General features: G+C 41.7%; 2 protein-coding genes across 10 annotated transcripts in view; one reads left to right on the forward strand and one right to left on the reverse strand.

Moving 5' to 3' along the window:
- Window positions 1-7,642, reverse strand: part of BACH1 (BTB domain and CNC homolog 1) — a 42,230-nt gene extending 34,588 nt beyond the window's left edge. The window contains exons 1-3 of one of the 5 annotated variants that reach the window (XM_037832738.1): window positions 7,535-7,553; window positions 1,933-2,053; window positions 207-480 (exon numbers count right to left, since the gene is read on the reverse strand). The gene's annotated coding sequence lies outside the window, so the exon portion shown is untranslated. Of the gene's footprint in view, window positions 1-206; window positions 1,897-1,932; window positions 2,054-6,259; window positions 7,399-7,534 lie in introns of those variants that run through there. The other 4 variants (XM_037832735.1, XM_037832718.1, XM_037832754.1 and 1 more) reach the window with 4 other exon arrangements.
- Window positions 7,643-7,812: 170 nt separating this feature from the next.
- LOC119531473 overlaps window positions 7,813-20,282 on the forward strand; it is a 165,150-nt gene continuing 152,680 nt past the window's right edge. For 3 of the 5 annotated variants that reach the window (XM_037832773.1, XM_037832780.1, XM_037832791.1), the window contains exon 1: window positions 7,813-8,990. In XM_037832773.1, the coding sequence (XP_037688701.1) occupies window positions 7,841-8,494 (654 nt within the window). In that variant the 5' untranslated portion in view covers window positions 7,813-7,840 and the 3' untranslated portion in view covers window positions 8,495-8,990. Of the gene's footprint in view, window positions 8,991-11,287; window positions 12,125-14,493; window positions 14,927-20,282 lie in introns of those variants that run through there. The other 2 variants (XM_037832785.1, XM_037832765.1) reach the window with 2 other exon arrangements.

Below are 20,282 nucleotides of genomic sequence, written 5' to 3' on the forward strand. Positions count from 1 at the left end.
GTCTCCATGGGAACATCGCATCAGAATCATTACCCACAGCTGGGTGGGGCACATTCCAAGCAAATCCAACCATCACCAAAACGTCTCCTCACAAGACCACAAAGATAATGGCATTTGAGGGACACAATACATTCAAACCGGCACACTACCTAAACTTAAGATGCCATTATTCTTGAAGTCTGAAAAGAAGAGCAAATAAAACTAACCAACAGGACAGCTCTCCTCCCAGGAAGGGAATGATGCAAGTACAGAGGGAGGGATGTTCCTCTTGTATCCCTGATTCAAACGTTTGTATTCCAAAGAATCCTGGCTTCTCCAGCCACTGATCAGCTGCTTTATTGGGGCCAGGCTAGCCTCACCACTCAGGGAGAGCTGCAGGTATCATAGGCAGGCGTACCCTTCAGATGAAGAGAAGACAGCCGTCTTCTTGGTATAGACATAATCAAAAGCTACAAGATATAATTATATGTTCTCCTTTCCCTGAAAACATTAAGAGAATGACAGAGAACTTCAGAGCTGTTTAGAGTATTATACACAATTTCTTTTATATATAATTTTTGAGTAAAATGGTCACTTTCAATTTTTTTGAATAATTTCAAAAAATAAAACATCTATTTGATCTGATTGTAAAAGTAATACTTGATCACAGTACGAAATATAATATATAAAAGGGGGAAAAATCACCTAAAACTCTACATCCAAAGACTGACATTTTCTTTTTCTGCTCAGAAGTACACACCTGTGTGCAAACATGTGTACAATGGCAGTGGTGTAAGCACAAGGGCGACACTGCAGACTGCCTGCCCAGCAACCACTCATCTCATTTTCTAACTACTCTGAGGGTGCTCACATTTGTACCCACTATCTGAGGCCGTGTATTTCTAAGAAGTCAGACCCCAGTTCCAACCCAAGATGAATCATGATCAATTTAAGCTAAATACAGTGGACACATTTCCCTTGACATTGGTTTATTTAGGCATATGCTCGTGGGCAATGTTAGCCCATGAACAGACAGGAGAAGGATGGGGTAGCATGTATAAGGAGGCTTTGGGGAAGGGTTTGTCTCACTGATAGAGACACCAGAAAAAATATTTTCTTTTTTTCCAGGAAACTTAATTCTATCTACTTGTGACACTTGAACTTGAACTTGTGGCAGCCATCATATGAACTTGCAACCGTAAGAGAAATTAGCCAAGGACAAAACCCTCCTGTAGGCTGGTGGAAGAGACAAACTAGGCCAGTGACAACAGACATACTCTCAGGGGCAAAACATGTTTTTTTAAAACTCCAAAGAAATGTAGAGTTTGACCAGTTCTTGTGACAGTCCTTTACCAAGGACACTTAGGTAAGAAAAGTTGATATTAGCTATAGACTCACCCCCAACTGGCATTTCCTATGATTTCTCTGGATAATAGCTGGGACTGAAGATATGTATGCTAAGAACACTACTGAGCTGGGCAAAATGTTTTTCTACTTCAAAAGGCTTTGACTAACGTAGATAATATGATTAAAACAATCAGTGACCTTTTTTTCTTATTTTTCCTTCTAATTTGAGTATGTGATGAAGTCTATCTAGGGGAGAACCCTAAGCCATGTTGGGAATATTCCTTAGACAAAAACAGTCTATAAAGAGACATTAAGTTCTTAGAAAATGAAGAGTCCTGGGCCAAGATTTGATAGCCACTTTACATTTTTTTAAAAATAATATTTAAATGCAAAAGTCACACTCATAAAATTGTGAGGCTTACCAAAATCCACTCAGAAATTACAACCTAATAAATTGTAAATTAATAAATCTTTTTATAACTAAGCATTTTATAACAAACTCTAATAGATGAGTAGCCCTCTCCACTGACTTAGCTGACTTCCAAAAAATGTTGGCACACTTTAGAGGAGGAATAAGGCATTAAGCATACAAAGATACCAAGATACCAGGAAGATGGGGGGAAGAGATGGAGAACAATCCACAAGGAGCTAGGTGGTCCTTCCAGCTTCTTCAATAGGGCTCTGAAAGGTTCATCTCCTTAAGTCAAAGACATCCCCCTTGAAAATCCTAGAGGCAGACAAGAAAGTAAAAAGAAAAGATCAATGGGAAAAGGGGGTGGGGGTGGGGGGCAAGAACCAAAGACCTTTTCCTCACGCTACCATTTAGTCTATAGCATTGCAGGTGGAATATTCCTAATGTTCAGACTACACAGAAATTGAAAAACATGACCCCATATATAAACACTTTTTAGTGTAATTCTACTTTAATGGGGACTAGAGTATAAATGTCCACTATTATCGATCCAATCTAGGAAATGACGAATAAAAAAGTTTACCAACGAAACTGGGAATAATTCTTTTACGACCAAAAGTATTCTTTTGAATAATGAATTACCTAAGGCATTAAGAAAACGATTTAAAATTTTTTTTTAACTTGATTTGCACTTAGCTTCAACTGCATTAAGGTAATGTGTTCTAAATTGTGCCAGTGCTGAGAAAGGAACTCTCAGCAGCCAGCCAACTTTACTAAGCCCACTGTGCTCACACAGCTGTCATTAACCACCAAGATCTGGGCAAGGCAACCCCTATCTATCCCTTTGTTCCTCATAGCTGCTTTGGGGCAATTCTTATTATCTTATTTAATATTTTCTAAACTGTCTCTGACCTAAGTATAACAAAGACTCTTTTCTAGAGGAGTACTGATACTAAAGAAAAAGTATGAGATATATAATAGGTTTAACATCTACATGACCTGAATTATACTTTGTTCAGTTCAATTCTAAGGCAATTATAGGTAAAAAGAAATCACAAGTTTTCTTTCTATCTCAGGAGCTGAAACAGAAGAATGATTTAAATCCAGCTGCTTCCTTCATAATCACTCCAGTGACAAAAACAGAAAGTGGAACTCGAAATGATCAAAAAAGTTTAAACCTGGTATATACTTAACATAACTTAAGAGGTACAACATATAATGGTCTCTCCTTCAGATAGTTAAATATTCTCAAGTTTCAAATCCACAGAACTAGAATGAACCCATATTATTCCACCCAGTGCAGAACCAATAATTTACCGAGCAAGCATGGCCAAGGCACACTCAATGTACCATGGGAAACAAAACAGAAGACATAGATCTTCACCATCAAGAAACATATAATCTAGTTGATGGGATGGTCAAAATGTTGGACACAGCCTTTCCAAAATATTAACAGGTACAAGACAATATGTAGAAGTCATACGATAAATCATATCTTCTGTTTAGATGGGCTCTTTTTCTATATTAGCCTAAGTAGTCATTTAAAGAAAATACAATATTTAGAAGAAGTAATTGGCAGGATAATTTACATTCCAAATGTTCCCAAAAAACCATATGAGGCACCAGAATGAGAACTGAGACACCCAAGTTCTGTCCTGATACTAATAAGCAGGGAGAGAGTGGTCAGGTTACCAAACCTGCTGGGCCACAACTTTAACAAGAAAAATAGACCACAAGAAAAATGGCAAGTGTTTTTGTTTCTTCAAAAGCCAATCAATTAACTGGCAGTGACTGTCCGGAGAGCACTTGGCTGACACTGTTAGGATTCCTCTCAGTTAAAAGCTACATCTTCTGTTCCTTGCCCATAGAAGCTGGGTGTTTGAGATGACAATCATTAGTGTCCACTTGAGCTGTTTTCCTGTAGTAGTGGCCTGCTACCCACCCACATGCTTTCCTGTCTCCCTCAGGATCAACGGCTACAATTTGGCTCACAGAGGCTGCAGTATGTGAGTGTGTAACCAAGCACTTCCCTGATTTTGGATAACAGAAAATAACAGCTAACAGTTATTGACATTTAGTATGCGGCCAGCACTGTTCTAACCACTTAAATCCATGTTAGCACATTTAATCCTCACAATGATAGCTATGCTGCAGATTCTATGAGCATCATCCCCATTTTGCAGATGATAAAATAAGGTACAACTAGGTGAAGGAACTTACCCAAGGCTGCAGAGCTGGTAAATAGCAGAGCTAGAACTTGACCTTAGGCAGTCAGCTCCAGCTGCTCCATTTTTCACCACTTTGCTTTCTGCTTCTCTGCCAACTGTACTGTGCTCAAACTGACCATTCAGGTTTCATTCATGCTAGACACTAAGCAAGCCAGCAGCCCCTGTATCATGGTGGTGTAAGTCTATACTTTATCTGCAGTCCTGAAATGTTTACTCTCTCCAAGGGGCCTGAATTCTGGTGAATACCTCTCAAATTACCCATACCTCGGGCATCTGTAGAGTACCTTGTTTGGCATCTTTCTTAAAATCAAATAAATCATCTATTCTAGTACATAAAATAAACCCTCCATTAAGTAGAACCCTCAGGAAATGTAGGTTTTAGGGTTGAAACAATTCTTCCATTAATGAGAAAACTGAAGTGGGGAGGTGATTCCTAAAACATTAGTCTTGGTGGAAAACAGCCCAGTGAAGAGAATCTCTCACAACTAGTAATTTTAAAGGGCTCTGCAACTGTTATTCTGAGCATCATTTCTCACAGTCCTGAGGTGTAGAAAGCACATGGCATATAAGATTTAACTGAACGATAAACACTAACCATACCACTCACCCACCACCACCACCACCACCACCACCACCCAACATGCCTTGAAGGTTGCTTTTCCGAATAAATCACCTTTTCCTAAGTGGGGGAAATGCCTCATACCAAGGGACTTGCTGAATATATAGTCTTAGTAATCTTCAAGGATGAGGGTAAGTACAACAAAAAAACCCCACAAAAATCCATATATTCAGACTTCAGGGAGTACGAGTACAGAGTACTTTTTAAAAAGAATTTGTTATATACGTATTACTCTCCAGTGTGTAGATTATCTTCAGGTGTTCCCACTCCACCTTTTTAAATATCACTATACTTCGGATAATACATAATATACAATAAATACATTAAACAAAGTAAACACTTGAATTGCCTCCAAATTCAAAATATAATGGCATCAAATGTAAAGGGGAACTCTTTGTATTTCCATCCTGGACATCAAAAATGTAGTAATAATTTATACTCAAGTTTCTAATCTTTAAAGTATATTTTTAAAAAATATACATGAAATAAGAATTAAATGAAATATTAAGAAGTCTTGGAAGAATGATCACTCTTAAAAGCAAATTAGAAGTTTAAAACAAAAACAGGCATTCCAGTTGTTAAAGAACATTCATTACTCAATAACAAACTCTCTAAGTTCCTTAACAGAAAGAGGGGGACATGCACCCACATTATATAACATGCATATACTGCAGTTAATCTGTACCTTGAGTCTAAATGACTTATTTTTTTACAAAAGTTCATTTTTAATAATCAAAGTTTAATATTTTCTTTTGAATGAACCATCTTGCACCCCACCTTGGATATCCTAATACCTAAAAAATGCATGATTTCTAATCTTCTCTAGTCCCAAATTTTAAAACAAAATTAATCATTTTTTCTAATATAAAATGTTTTACATGAACTACCTACCATCAAAAATTATTCATTGCTTTGACTACAGGTTAAATCCATATTACCCCCTCCACATTATCCATTTTTGCTATACCAAGAGAATGAGACACACATATGGTCTGCCTTTCATTAGATGACTCTTTCCAGACTGGACCCAATGAAACCTGCCACTAGAAACTACCAGGGTAGGTATGAAAATCTGAGGGAGGAGTGAGGGGAGCATAAAAACTTAAGACAAAAGCCCCTTCTGTGTCTCATAAAGACATTTTAAGAACAAATTAGGTTCATTTTTCAAAATATATAGACCACAGGGGGTGAGGGTGGGGGGTGAAAGTAGCAGTATAAGTACTAAATATTTTGATTACAATTATTAGGTTACTCCTACTCCTAGCTGTAAATTTCTTCCCCAGCTTTAGCTTTCTCAAGCACAAATTTATTCTCAGGCAGTAGGTCACCAGCCTGCTGTGTTTAAACATCACCTCAAGGCTACACTTCCTAAAAGTGAGCTTGCACTTCACCCACGCATTACCTGCATCAAAACAGACAACCCCTGCTGGGTCCCCTCTTGAGTGTTCCCTGGCCTTTTATAGTGGAGGCGTGTGATGACAGTATCTGCACCAGCTGTTCCTAATTACCTCTCAGGCTACGGGAATGACTCAGCAACCCCACTTTTTCACCTTGTCATCCAACCAACATATTAAACAATGGTGAACCACTTGACCCAGGTATAGGTTAAACAACAATAAACGACGCAATCACTACAAGGCCACCCTACTCCAAGCTGGTGCAAGTCTGACTCACCAACAGCCTTTTCCCCCTAGTCTTCCTTAAGGTGTCCAAAGGAAGAAGTGGCAAGTGCCTTCAAGCCCAGCCCAGTCGTTGCACCACTGCCCAAGACCAGGAAGCAGCATTCCATTTCTCTGCTTGACCATGCGAAGCGCCCAAATGTTCCACCACGAGCATGTCCGGTGTTGCCACCCTTTATCTTTCGGAACTGCCTTAAATGCAAACCCTTTATCTTTCTGAACTGCCTTAAATGCAAACCCTCGTGGAATTAAGGAGTGTAAAATATGTGAACAAAGACCTAAGAGTTACGGGTAACAGTCTCAATACTGATGCAATTTTGAAAGATTAGCATCCCTACAAAAGTCTTTGTTCCTTCAAGCATGACATTGTAGCTTGTTTTCACACACATGTTCTTTCACAATTACTACTACACCACACCTTGAATCAGTCCCTTTAACGCAGAAGACTCCCTGCAGAACAACATTCTGCACAATTCTACTCAATGACATGAAACCGCCGGGTTAAAATGAGATAGCAATGGCACTCTTGTTACATTAGACGAGCGAGCACAAAGCTGGTGTTTCTAGAATCACCGCCCACTCTCACCATACTGTGAGTCTCGATTACAATTTTGTGTGGGCAAAACTCCAACAAAAGGAGACCTGGGATCTCCAGTCCCCAAAACCAATCTTCATTAAATGCAGCCAGAAAAGGTGGCATTTTTGCGCCAGCCGCCAACTCTGCCTTTCTCACGTGATGACACGACCGACACACGCCGAGGCCAAGAGCTCAGGCAAACAGCTCGCCGAACGCCGCGGCGGCGGAGGGCACTGGGTGGGGGCGGGAGGACAATACGCGGCTCGCGGTCCCGGCCGCGCGGGCGGTGCTGATGTGTCACAGCCTGGGCGGCGCGCGGGCTGGGGTGGGGGGTCTCAGTAGGACGCGGGAGGACAGACGGGGGGAGGGGGTGTGCTCCGGGCTCGGCGGTCCCTGGCTCACCGCCGTCCCCACCCCGCCGCTCCCGCCCGGGGTAAAGTACAGCACGGACCGTAAACAACGGCGCTGGCCGCACGCAGGGTGCCACGGCGCGCCGACAGATCGCCCTTTCCGGCGGACGCCGCCACTTCCAGGAATTGGGGCCGCAGTCGCCCCCCCGCGGGCCCCACCAAGCGCCCCCACCCCGAGAGCCGCCTGCCCGGGAACCCCTCGCCGCTTCGCCCGGGCCTGCCCGCGGACCGCCCCTCGCGGACCCTGCCGAGGAAGGGCGGGTGGGACTGCCGAGCCACTCACCAGAGCCGAGGCGCCGCGCGGCCCGACTGACGGCGGCGAGCAGCCCGGCGGGCGGCTCGGGCAGCGGTCATGTGACTCACCCCCTCCCGGCGGCCAGCCACCCCTTCCTCTCCCTTTCTCTCCCCTCCTCTTCACTCCCCTTCACTCTTCTCCCCCTTCTCTCCCCTCCCCTTCTCTTCCCTCACCTCCCTTCGCTACCCTTTGCCACCCTCCCGCCCTCCAGGCCCCGCCCCTCGGCCCCCAAGCCCCGCCCGCCCTCTCCCCGAGGCCCCGCCCCGCCGCCCGCGGCGCCCAACTCCGCGCGGGATGGCGGACACAGCCCGGGTTCCACGCGGCCGTGGCGTCGCGGCCGGAAGCCCCCTCACGAGGCTGCGGGGAGAGACTACGCGGACCTCGCACAGGGCGCGGCAAGGCTCGGAGAGGCGCTTGGCAGCAAGGAACCCCTGCCTCCGCGCGTGGCGCCCCCGGACGGACAGACCAGCGGAGGACCACCTCATCCTCCCCCATCTGTGCAGTACGGGAAAGGCTGACGGCCTTCTCGCCCCAGACGTTGCCAGGACACCTGGAATAGAGCACGGCCATCTCCAATCCAGGTTGCCCGCGGAGAACAGGAGGGGGACGAGCGCTGGCCCCACGTCCCTCCCCACAAGCCCGCAGGAGCCGCTTCTGGAAGCCCCATGGTCAGAGCTCCTCCTCTGGCTTCCCCCGGGGATGACCGGGTGCCGAGATTCTCAGGGTGTTTTGAGTTTCCTGATAGGGATGTACCCAGTGCATCCAGGATTTTGTAGAAAGCATCTGGCAACCCTGCTTCTGTCTGACAATGAAAACGGCGTTCACCAACAGGTGTTGCCTTTACACCGTAGCTGCCAGGAAATATTGGAGCCACGTTCTCCCAAAACCCTGGTCGCGCTTTCCTCCTCTGATGCTTATTCTGATGATTATCCTAATTGTGACTTTTAAACTTGTCCCAAGCCAGTTAACAAACGTTCAGACTACCTCTGGAACCGAAAGTACCGTCTCTGTGACATATGTAGATGGTAAAGTTAGTGCCTGTTGGTATAGAGGGAGATGCGAGCACACTGGAGCTGTCAGCTGACCTGACGCAGGATTTACTGGGGAGATGGCATTGGACCTGAGGCCTGATTTGTGTGAAGGGATTTTGTTGTTGGCTTTTGAATTCGAATGGAGATACAGACAGAGATTAGTGGCTGGCGAGTTGCAGCCCCAAGTGTGTGGACTCATTCTCGAACACAAGAAGGCAGCTCTGGAGCTCACAGGACAAAAGAGGTTACCAAGATAATAAATTCAGGAACTGTCACTAACATGACTGTGTTTGTAACCACAAGCCATGAGGCCTAGAGACATTGGGGTTGCATCCAAAATACATGAGAAAATGGAGGGCATGGGGTGAAGCGATTCACTATGGCCTAGAACCCAGGAAGGTTTCCTGGAGAAGGTAAGGTTTGCCTTCGGTCTTAATTGGGAACGATGGAACTGAGTAGTCCAGGGAAGAAAAAGTGTATGCAGAAGTCCAAAGGTAGGAGGCAGGTGGAATTCAAGGTTGCCTGGGTTCGTAGTGGAGGTGCAGATATTTACTGGAGATGATGATTGGGAGTAGACTATGAAAGGAGGATTGGGTTTTTTAGTAACATGTTAGAATTTTTGAGGCTTTACTCTCTTTCACCCTGGGCCAATGAAATTAAATTCTTCTTTCCTCCATTACCTATGCAGTTTCCTCTAGGGGAAGAACAGACCCTCTTTGGCAGAAACCCATTCTTTACTGTAGATAATGGTGGTGCTGTTTTCTAGCCTGAAATTTATAACGTACGGTCTGGTATTTAATAATTTGAAAAGTCCTACAACGGTAAACCAAGGTGTTGAGAATTAGCGAGACAGTTGGTAGTGATTCTCAAACTTCAATGTACATAAGAGTCTCTGGGGTGCTTGTTAAAATGCAGATTCCTGGGCCCTGCCCCCAAAGATTCTGGTTTAGTAGGTCTCAGTGGGGCCCTGGGATCAGCATTTTTTATACTGATGGGGATGATCTTCCAATAATTTAAGAGTCCTGGCTTAGAATTTTTGGTGGGTAGTAGGGGCAGGTTGAAAAATGAAACCAGAGAATGAAAGAAAAACAAGTCAGAATGGGAGAGGCCTCAGGCATTGTGGCTGGAATTTGGACTTTATCCTGTGGACTGAAGGGAGTGAGTAGAGGTCTTTAAACTAAAGTCATGTGATTTTTAAAAAGCTAATTCCAGAGTCAGTGAAAAGGATTAGAGTGGGGGAAGGGGAAACAGATGGCAAATTGAATGAATGAGTGATGCTCATGCAGCAAAATACTCAGTAAATGATGTGGCACTTTTTGCTTTCAGTATTCTCTTGCTTTGAAAAGTAAAAACCTTAAAACATCATTCAAAGGCAGAATACCAGTGCAAATACTCACATGTAGATTTATGATCTGACCTATGCCTTCTGGACTTCCACAATCAGAATTAACATTATCAGTTTCCAGGCCCGCAAAACCTTTCGTAATCTCGCCGTACTTAGAATCAACAGTCTACTTAATTGGTCACTTTTAAGATTATCAGGCTCAAAATCTTGCACACTAATGCTCATATATTTATTAAAATATCTTACTAAAACAACTTTTAAAAATTTTCTTTGTGATTAGTTGTTGTAATTATAATGTCCAGACCTGGTAACTCTGCCCAATTCCTATAGGAAAAAAAATGTGTTTTTATGATTCCTTCCAGTTGGTGTTGATAATAGTTTGAAACTGGGACAATTAGCTTATAGGTACAGTATAAAGAGCCTGTGCTGTTGTTTTACAGTGATCTGCAGTTAGTGCTTGTTTGTCCTGTAGTTTTGTTTTTAGAACATCATACTTCAGGAGTATTTCTTCATGAATCACGGACATCACAGCTTACTGATGTTTCCGTGACTTCCTCTTTTCATTGACTACGAGAAATGATGGCAAATTTTTCTGCCGTGAGCAGTGTTTCTCAGTATACAATACTGATCACAAAATGCCATATATGTGCATTGCCACTTTTCTTTCAAGAATGATATTCCCTTTTCACAGTTTTAAACATACATGTTCTCTTTCTAGCCATTGTACTAATTTTATTATTAAAATAAAATTTTATTATAAATTAACTTTGAAAACAATTCAAATGATACCAAATCATAGGCCAAGGAACTTTTCTTAGTAAAATCTAGAAATATACACCATCATTTTCACCTCCAATGCAGGCTGTTTTACCTGGCTCTCAAAAACGAGAAGGCCAAACAATTTGCATATGAGTCATTTGCCAAAAGACAGGGGGACATAATGATGGCCATAAGGGACAATAAGGCATAATATTTGGACAGTAAGACATAATGTACATCCTGGGAAATCATTGACATGGTCATTGTAACCCTTGAGCCCCCTTCTTTCCTAACCTCAGAAAATATCTGCACATCCACTTATATCTCCTTGCCACCTTCAGCTTTAATCCTCATTTCCACAGATACAATATGACATCTGCAACCCCACCCATCATTACACCCCTAGAGCCTTCCCAGAATTTCTTTCATTCCATTTCCATTGGCTTGGCTTAGCTCTTTTTGTCTTTAAATATTCCTTCACTTAATCAGTAGACAGCATTTATGTGGGCAAAAAATGAGCTCTAAACTGTGGGTGATTGCCAAAATAAAACAAGCGTAGGTCTCCCCAACTTGAAAAACTGCCATTTGACACCTCTTCAATTACAGGTTGAAGCCATACCCACCCCTAGGTTGGAAGATTTTTTGGAAAATGAGCATAATATTGTTGGAAGACAATGAAGACTTCCTGGGCAGGATGATTAATTTCCACATCCTTGTGTTTACCTGATATGTGAAATGAAGGGTAAGGTAAAGGGAATGTAGCTGCAGGTTTGAGTCCGCAGTCTACAATCAAGAAAAGACAGAAAAAAACAAAGGAAGGAGACAATATTGGGGCAGAAGAACTCAATGGGACAGGAGTCATATTGGTGAAGGAGGTGTTGCTCAGATAACAGATTTCACGACAACCAATATCAACCAAAATGGAGCCCAAACAGGAAAAATCTTGTGCCTCAAAAATTAATAGCAGGAAGAATTAAAAAAAAAACAGTGAGATACACTACACACCAGTTTGGCTAAAATTCAAAATACTGACAACACCAAATGCTGGCAAGGATGTGGAGCAGCAGGAATTCTCATTCATTACTGGCACGAAAGAAAATGGCATAGACACTTTGGAAGACTGTCTGGCAGTTTGTTACAGAGCTAAGCATGGACTTACCATACAATTCAGCAATTATTCTCCTACGTATTTATCCAAATGAATTGAAAACTGATGTTCTCACAAAAATATGTTCATGGATGTTTGTAGCAGCTTTATTCATAATTGCCAAAATTTGGAAGCAACTAAGATGTCCCTCAGTGGGTGAATGGATAAACAAAATGTAGTACATCCATAAAATGGAATATTATTCAGTGATGGAAATGAGCTGTCAAACTACAAAAAAAACTGTGGAGAAATATATCTCAATAAAAGGAAGATTAAAAAAAAAAAAAAACTGCGGAGGAACCTTGAATGCATATTGCTAAGTGAAAGAAGCCAGTCTATAAAAACTACACACTATATGATTCCAATTATATGGCATTCGGAAAAGGCAAAACTATAAAGATAGCAAAAAGATCAGTGGTTGATAGTGGTTCAGGGGAAAGGGGATATGTTGGAGTTCTCCAGGGAAACACAACTCTGTGTGTATGTGTTTGTATGTTATATTATGAAATTCATTATAGGAATTGGCTCACATGACTGGGGATTGGCAAGTCTGAATTCCATATGGCAGGCTGCAAGTTGGGAACTGATGAAGGTTTTGATGAATTCCCTAGGAGAAGCGGGCTGGCTGAAGTAGAGATAAAAATTATTCTTTCTGACTGCTGAAATCATCAGTTCTCCATTTAAGGCCTTCAGCTGATTGGATGAGACTTCTCTAATTGCTGAAGGCGATCTCCTTTGTTTTTAATAGATGTAATCAGCCATAGATGCTGTAGAGCGAGTTGCTACATGGTGCGTCATGGAAACACAGGCTCAGGCACAACAGAAACTTTCATCAAATGACTGTTTTATTCCTTACATAGCACAAAGGGTCCAAAAGGGTAGGGAAAGAGATCCCATCATGACTAGTCTCCTGAGGAGGCCAACTCCTTGGGCCAGGGTCAGTGGATGGAAGCTGCACATGCTCCACTTCGTGTGAGAGGAGACAGCTGAACTGCCTGGGGGTGGGGTACTTATACAGCTCAGGGGGAGGGGACCCTGCCACTGAGAGGTCTTGCCCTTTTCAGGGCAAGTAGCTGGGACTGCCTGTGGTTTCTGAGTTTTAGGGCATGGTCAGGCCATTTCATTAGACCTAACATCTCACTGGGTCTGCAGAAGGGAAATTTACTGCGATATCTCACACAGTAGAAAAGGAGGTGGGGGTAGGCTAGGGCTGGGAGATGGCTACTAGATGTGTCTGTGGCTTACCTAGCAGAAGCAGTCAACTGACTAATGATTGAAATCCATGAAATATCCTCACAGTGACAATCAAGCCAGTGCTTCCTTGACCAAAAACTGAAACAAGTGGACACCATAAGCTAGCCAAGTTGATACATGAACTTAACCATCATGGAGCGATGACGGGGGGATATATGAGTAGGTGGAGTACAGAGCATTTTTTGATATTGAAACTATTCTATATGCTACTGTAATGATGGAGACATGACACAATGCATGTGTCAAAATAGAACTGTATACACAAAAAGTGAACTCTAAACTATGGCTTTATTTACTAATATTGTATCTGTATCAGGTCATCAGTTGTAACAAATGTACTACATTAATGCAAGTTGTTAATAGTAAGAGAAATTGGGTGGTGAGGGAGGAGGGGGTATATAGGAAAACTGTGCAGTTTTTCTGAAACCCTAAAACGGCACTAAAAAAGTATAAGTGTGTGTATATATATACACACACACATATATATATACATATATATGGCTGTGTGGTATACTAAAGATGGCTGAAAATATGTTTGTCACTCCTCATCAAGAGGGGAGGTTTAGTCTCCATCCCCTTAAATCTGGGTTGGCCCTGCAACTGCATAAACAACAGAACACAGCAAAAGTGACTCTGTGTCAACTACAGGTCTAGTCTTTAAGGACCAGCAGCTTCCACTTCCTCCTTCTTGAAATGATCTCTCTTAGGACTCTCAGTCTCAGAACCAAGCTACCAAACTGAGAAGCCAAGCATGAGATAAATTCAGCTTCCCCAATCAACAGTTCCAGCTAAGCAACCAGTCAATGGTCTGCATCAAATACCAGTCATTTAAATGAGCAGTTTTGAATGTTCTGGTCTAGTCAGGTTTATACCGGACTTGCAGCCCCAACCAAAAGAACCTCCCAGCTGAGACCAGTAAACTCAGAAAAATATGAGAGAATGGCTATTGGCTTAAGCCACTAAGTTTTGGGATAGTTTGTTATACAACAGATAACCAAAATAGAGGTTAAAGAAAATATCTGATGATGGAAAAGAGTTAACTCTGAAAACAGTTAAATTTGTAAGAAGAACCATAGCCCCAAAGATCAGGACTTAGAAGAAAGTCTTGAGATAAATAAAACAGAATATTTAGAAGAGATTGTTTAATATTAAACCTGATCAACCTCCTTCACCTGAGATCACACTTTGGATTTAAATCTCAATTAAAAATTGTGCCCTAAATTTCTCTCACTCTGTTGCATATATTCATATGATGAAGTAGAGAAATTGTTACTCTCTTGGAAGCTAATGCCAAAGATCATCTTAGAAAAGGAATTGTATATATATATATATATATATATGGTGATAAGTGTTTGGGGTAGAAAGTGAGGCCCTCCAGATGCTGGGTGTAACATGACTGCTTTGTACCCAGCCAGGAAGGCGCAAGAGAAGAGCGTAGAGTTGGAGCCAGAAAGATGACAGAAGAGTGCACAAAGCGTGATATAACCCCTCAAACTCATGGTAAAGTTACTAAAAGTTTGATATGAGTGCCTGCTTGTGGAACCCATAACATTTGTGCTTGGAGCTAGGTCAGAGACAGTGCCTAACACAGTCTTCAACCAGAACCACACATCTGCCAAGGACAGAAAAATGTAGCCTGATTGATGGCTTTGTTACGCGTATTTGTTGATGTTTACACCAAGGATTGTAGCCTGGGGCTCTTGACCTTTTATCCTTAAAAATTCATGGACGTTTCATCAATTGGAGATATGAATAAAGCAGATCTGGTTAAGACTAGAGCAAATCGGACCAAAGGGTAAAGGTTGAAACTGTGTTCAAACTTCAACTTCCATGTGAGACTAAGGGAAGAGATGTTTATTTGGTGTAGGATCTATATTTTCTAAACAATATAACTTCTATAGTCAGTTTGTTCAAACACTACAATTATATAGAACTTTGAATAGGAAGTGAGCTGTGGTAGGTCTGTATAGATTGGAATAGCAAGACATCCTAAAATAATTTGAGTGGAGAATAAAAATATATATTTGGGGCCCCCTTGAAGAGCTGGGGGAGGATGCAGAGATATTGGACTTCCTCACCTGGATTGTTGCTGATGTTCTCACAAACATTGGGGACTGACTGCTTGATGTGCTGGGCCCTCTGTCTTGGGGCTGGCCCCTATGAAGCTTGTGTTGCTGCAAGGAGAGGCTAAACCTGCTTATAATTGTGCCTAAGAGTCTCCCTGAGTGCCTCTTTGTTGCTCAGATGTGGCCGTCTCTCTCTAAGCCACCTTGGCAGGTGATCTCGCTGCCCTCCCCTATATATGGGACCTGACTCCCAGGGGTGTAAATCTCCCTGGCAATGCAGGATATGACTCCCAGGGATGATTCTGGACCTGGCATCGTGGGATTGAGAACGTCTTGACCAAAAAGGAGATGCAAAATGAAGTGAAATAAAGCTACAGTGACTGAGAGATTTCAAATGGAGTCGAGAGGTCACTCTGGTGGACATTCTTATGCACTATATAGATAACACTTTTTAGGTTTTAATATATGGAATAGCTAGAAGTAAGGATCTGAAACTACCAAACTCCAACTTGACTCTTGAAGATGATTGTGTAACAATGTAGCTTATAAGGGGTGACAGTGTGATTGTGAAAACCCTGTGGATCATATACCCTTTATCCAGTGTATGGATGGATGAGTAGAAAAATGGGGACAAAACCTAAATGAAAAATAGGGTGGGATGGGGGAAGGGTGATTTGGGTGTTCTTTTTTATTTTTATTTTTTATTCTGATTCTGATCCTTTCTGGTGTAAGGAAAATGTTCAAAAATAGATTGGGGTGATGACTGCACAAGTGTAAGATGGTATTCTGAACAGTTGATTGTACACCATGGATGATTGTGTGGTGTGTGAATATATCTCAATAAAACTGAATTTAAAAAAAAATGGGGTGATGAATGCACAACTACAGGATGGTACTGTGAACAGTTGATTGTACACCGTGGATGAGTGTATGGTATGTGAAAGTATCTCAATAAAACTGAATTTTAAAAAAAAATCATGGAAGTTTCAAATTATACTCCATAGTATGAATATGTGTTTTAATAAAAGTATTCTCAAATACTTATTTTTTTAGTAAAATTAACACAGCAATTAGAAGTGCCATTTAAGTTATAGTTTTGCTTAACTCCTAGCATATATCTGTCTAATCGCATAGAGCAGTGTTCTTAACTTGGGGCAATTTTGCCCACTAGGAAGCATTTGGCAAGGCCAGGAGACATTTTTGGCTGTCATGACGGGGGACCTGTGCTGGGAGGTTGCTACTGGCATCTAGTGGATAAAGATTAGGGATGCTACTAAACCTTCTATACAGTGCACAGGACAATAAACCTGTGGATAAAATACTATGTAAACAAGGACGCCTTTTTCCCTATTCACAGTAAAGAATTGTCTTGTCCAAAATGTCAATAGGGCCAACGTTGAGAAACCCTGACCTAGAGACAGTCATGCCCCAACATGAGAAATATGTATGTAAATTTAAAAAGGGAGTAAAAGAAGAAAGGAAATAAATGGAAAGGAAATAAAATGGAGCTAAGAGAGAAGGTAAAAAGTACATCTCACAAAATGCATATCCTTGACAAACATGAACTACAGATTTATCACTAGCTTCCTAGCAGCCAAGTAAAAAGGGAATACTTTTTAGTGCACTAACTGGGGGTGAATTACTGGCTACAGAGGGAGGGAGATGTTCTGAACTCTTAGAGAAGAAGAACTCTGGTGCTAGAGTGCCAAATACAGGAAGTACTTTGGAAATAGAGTTGAACAATTGACTTCTGAGATTTAAAAGTTGTGACATGAGACCTATTGAGTCAAAGGAGAGATAAGCATATTACCATAATGAAGCAGAACGGTCAATAGGAGTGCTGGATATTCGTCATTGGCCCCTTCAGATCTACTCTCTAGACTTCTCCATCCTGCTCTGTGTCCAAGAGGCGAACCTCTAGGATCAACATCCATGGGCTTCCCTGTCCCCTCACTTCCCATTGTATTTGTGTATGCTGGAGCTCAGTTCTCTTCTGCCAGGCCATTATTTCACTGGCTGCATTCCTCTACCAAAGGCCCTAGCTCCTGTCACTTTACGGTTGGTGATACCTCCACTGTTGGATAACCCCATGGTGCTTCGTTCCTCAAGGTGGTCCCTTTATTAAGCTCTCAAGTACCTCATCTGTCTCCTGCCAGTTCCATGTGTGCTTTACCAGGTCAAGACTTGGAGGTAACCAGAGTGAACATATTAACACATGTCAGGAAAGAATGTGACCTTCAGAAAGAGGAATTAATTAGAACCTGAAGCCAAAGAAGAGCCAGAGGCACAAACACAGGCAACAGATCCTTTGAACTGCCTAGGGGTGAGGATGTATTGGCCAAGGACACCATGTTTTTTTTTTGTTGTTTTTTTTTTAATCTTCATTTTATTGAGATATATTCACATACCACGCAGTCATACAAAATAAATCGTACATTCAGTTGTTCACAGTACCATTACATAGTTGTACATTGATCACCTAAATCAATCCCTGACACCTTTATTAGCACACACATAAAAATAACAAGAAGAATAATTAAAGTGAAAAAGAGCAATTGAAGTAAAAAAGAACACTGGGTACCTTTGTCTGTTTGTTTGTTTGTTTCCTTCCCCTATTTTTCTACTCATCCATCCATAAACTAGACAAAGGGGAGTGTGGTCCTTATGGCTTTCCCAATCCCATTGTCACCCCTCATAAGCTACATTTTTATACAATTGTCTTCGAGATTCATGGGTTCTGGGTTGTAGTTTGATAGTTTCAGGTATCCACCACCAGCTACCCCAATTCTTTAGAACCTAAAAAGGGTTGTCTAAATTGTGCATAGGAGTGCCCACCAGAGTGACCTCTCGGCTCGTTTTGGAATCTCTCTGCCACTGAAGCTTATTTCATTTCCTTTCACATCCCCCTTTTGGTCAAGAAGATGTTCTCCGTCCCACGATGCCAGGTCTACATTCCTCCCTGGGAGTCATATTCCACGTTGCCAGGGAGATTCACTCCCCTGGCTGTCTGATCCCACGTAGGAGGGAGGGCAGTGATTTCACCTTTCAAGTTGGCTTAGCTAGAGAGAGAGGGCCACATCTGAGCAACAAAGAAGCACTCGGGAGGAGGCTCTTAGGCACAATTATAGGGAGGCCTAGCCTCTCCTTTGCAGCAACCGTCTTCCCAAGGGTAAATCCTATGGTAGAGGGTTCAACCCATCAAACCACCAGTCCCCTATGCCTGTGGTCATGTTAGCAACCATCGAGGTGGGGTAGGCCAATACCACTGCATCCTCCACAGGCACCTCAAGGGGGCTCTACATATTTTTTTCCTTGTTTTTTTTTTTTTTTTTTTTTAACTTTTTTTTTTTTAAATCAACTGTATGAAAAAAAAAATTAAAAAAAAAACAACCATACAATAAAAGAACATTTCAAAGAGACCATAACAAGGGAGTAAGAAAAAGACAACTAACCTAAGATAACTGCTTTACTTCCAACATGCTCCTACTTTACCCCAAGAAAGTTACCTAATATAGCAACATTTCTGTGAACTTGTTCCTACTATATCCATCAGAAATTAACAGACCATAGTCATTCCTGGGCATCCCCAGAACGTTAAATAGCTTATCTGTTCTTCTTGGATTATTGTTCCCCTTCCTTAATTGCTCTCTATTGCTAGTTCCCCTACATTCTACATTATAAACCATTTGTTTTACATTTTTCAAAGTTCACATTAGTGGTAGCATATAATATTTCTCTTTTTGTGCCTGGCTTATTTCGCTCAGCATTATGTCTTCAAGGTTCATCCATGTTGTCATATGTTTCACGAGATCGTTCCTTCTTACTGCCGTGTAGTATTCCATCGTGTGTATATACCACATTTTATTTATCCACTCATCTGTTGAAGGACATTTGGGTTGTTTCCATCTCTTGGCAATTGTGAATAATGCTGCTATGAAATTGGCGTGCAGATATCTGTTCCTGTCACTGCTTTCTGATCTTCTGGGTATATACCGAGAAGTGCAATCACTGGATCAAATGGTAACTCTATATCTAGTTTTCTAAGGAACTGCCAGACTGACTTCCAGAGTGGCTGAACCATTATATAGTCCCACCAACAATGAATAAGAGTTCCAATTTCTCCACATCCCCTCCAGCATTTGTAGTTTCCTGTTTGTTTAATGGCAGCCATTCTAATCAATATTAGATGGTATCACATTGTGGTCTTAATTTGCATCTCTCTAATAGCTAGTGAAGCTGAACGTTTTTTCATGTGTTTCTTGGCCATTTATATTTCCTCTTCAGAGAACTGTCCTTTCATATCTTTTGCCCATTTTATAATTGGCCTGTCTGTACTATTGTCATTGAGTTTTAGGATTTCTTTATATATGCAAGATATCAGTCTTTTGTCAGATACATGGTTTCCAAAATTTTTTTCCCATTGAGTTGGCTGCCTCTTTACCTTTTTGAGAAATTCCTTTGAGGTGCAGAAACTTCTAAGCTTGAGGAGTTCCCATTTATATATTTTTTCTTTTGTTGCTTGTGCTTTGAGTGTAAAGTCTAGGAAGTGGCCGCCTAATACAAGGTCTTGAAGATGTTTTCCTACATTATCTTCTAGGAGTTTTATGGTACTTTCTTTTATATTGAGATCTTTCATCCATTTTGAGTTAATTTTTGTGTAGGGTGTGAGGTAGGGGTCCTCTTTCATTCTTTTGGATATGGATATCCAACTCTCCCAGCCCCATTTGTTGAAAAGACCATTATGACTCAGTTCAGTGACTTTGGGGGCCTTATCAAAGATCAGTCGGCCATAGATCTGAGGATCTATCTCCGAATTCTCAATTCGATTCCATTGATCTTTGTGCCAGTACCATGCTGTTTTGGCAACTGTGGCTTTATAATAAGCTTCAAAGTCTGGGACTGTAAGCCCTCCCACTTGGTTTTTCTTTTTTAGAGTGTCTTTAGCAATTCGAGGCATCTTCCCTTTACAAATAAATTTGATAACTAGCTTCTCCAAGTCTGCAAAGTAGGTTGTTGGAATTTTGATTGGGATTGCATTGAATCTGTAGATGAGTTTGGGTAGAATTGACATCTTAATGACATTTAGCCTTCCTATCCATGAACATGGAATATTTTTCCATCTTTTAAGGTCCCC

Source organism: Choloepus didactylus, chromosome 1, assembly GCF_015220235.1.
Source record: "Choloepus didactylus isolate mChoDid1 chromosome 1, mChoDid1.pri, whole genome shotgun sequence".
In the NCBI taxonomy this organism is placed as follows: Eukaryota; Metazoa; Chordata; class Mammalia; order Pilosa; family Megalonychidae; genus Choloepus; species Choloepus didactylus.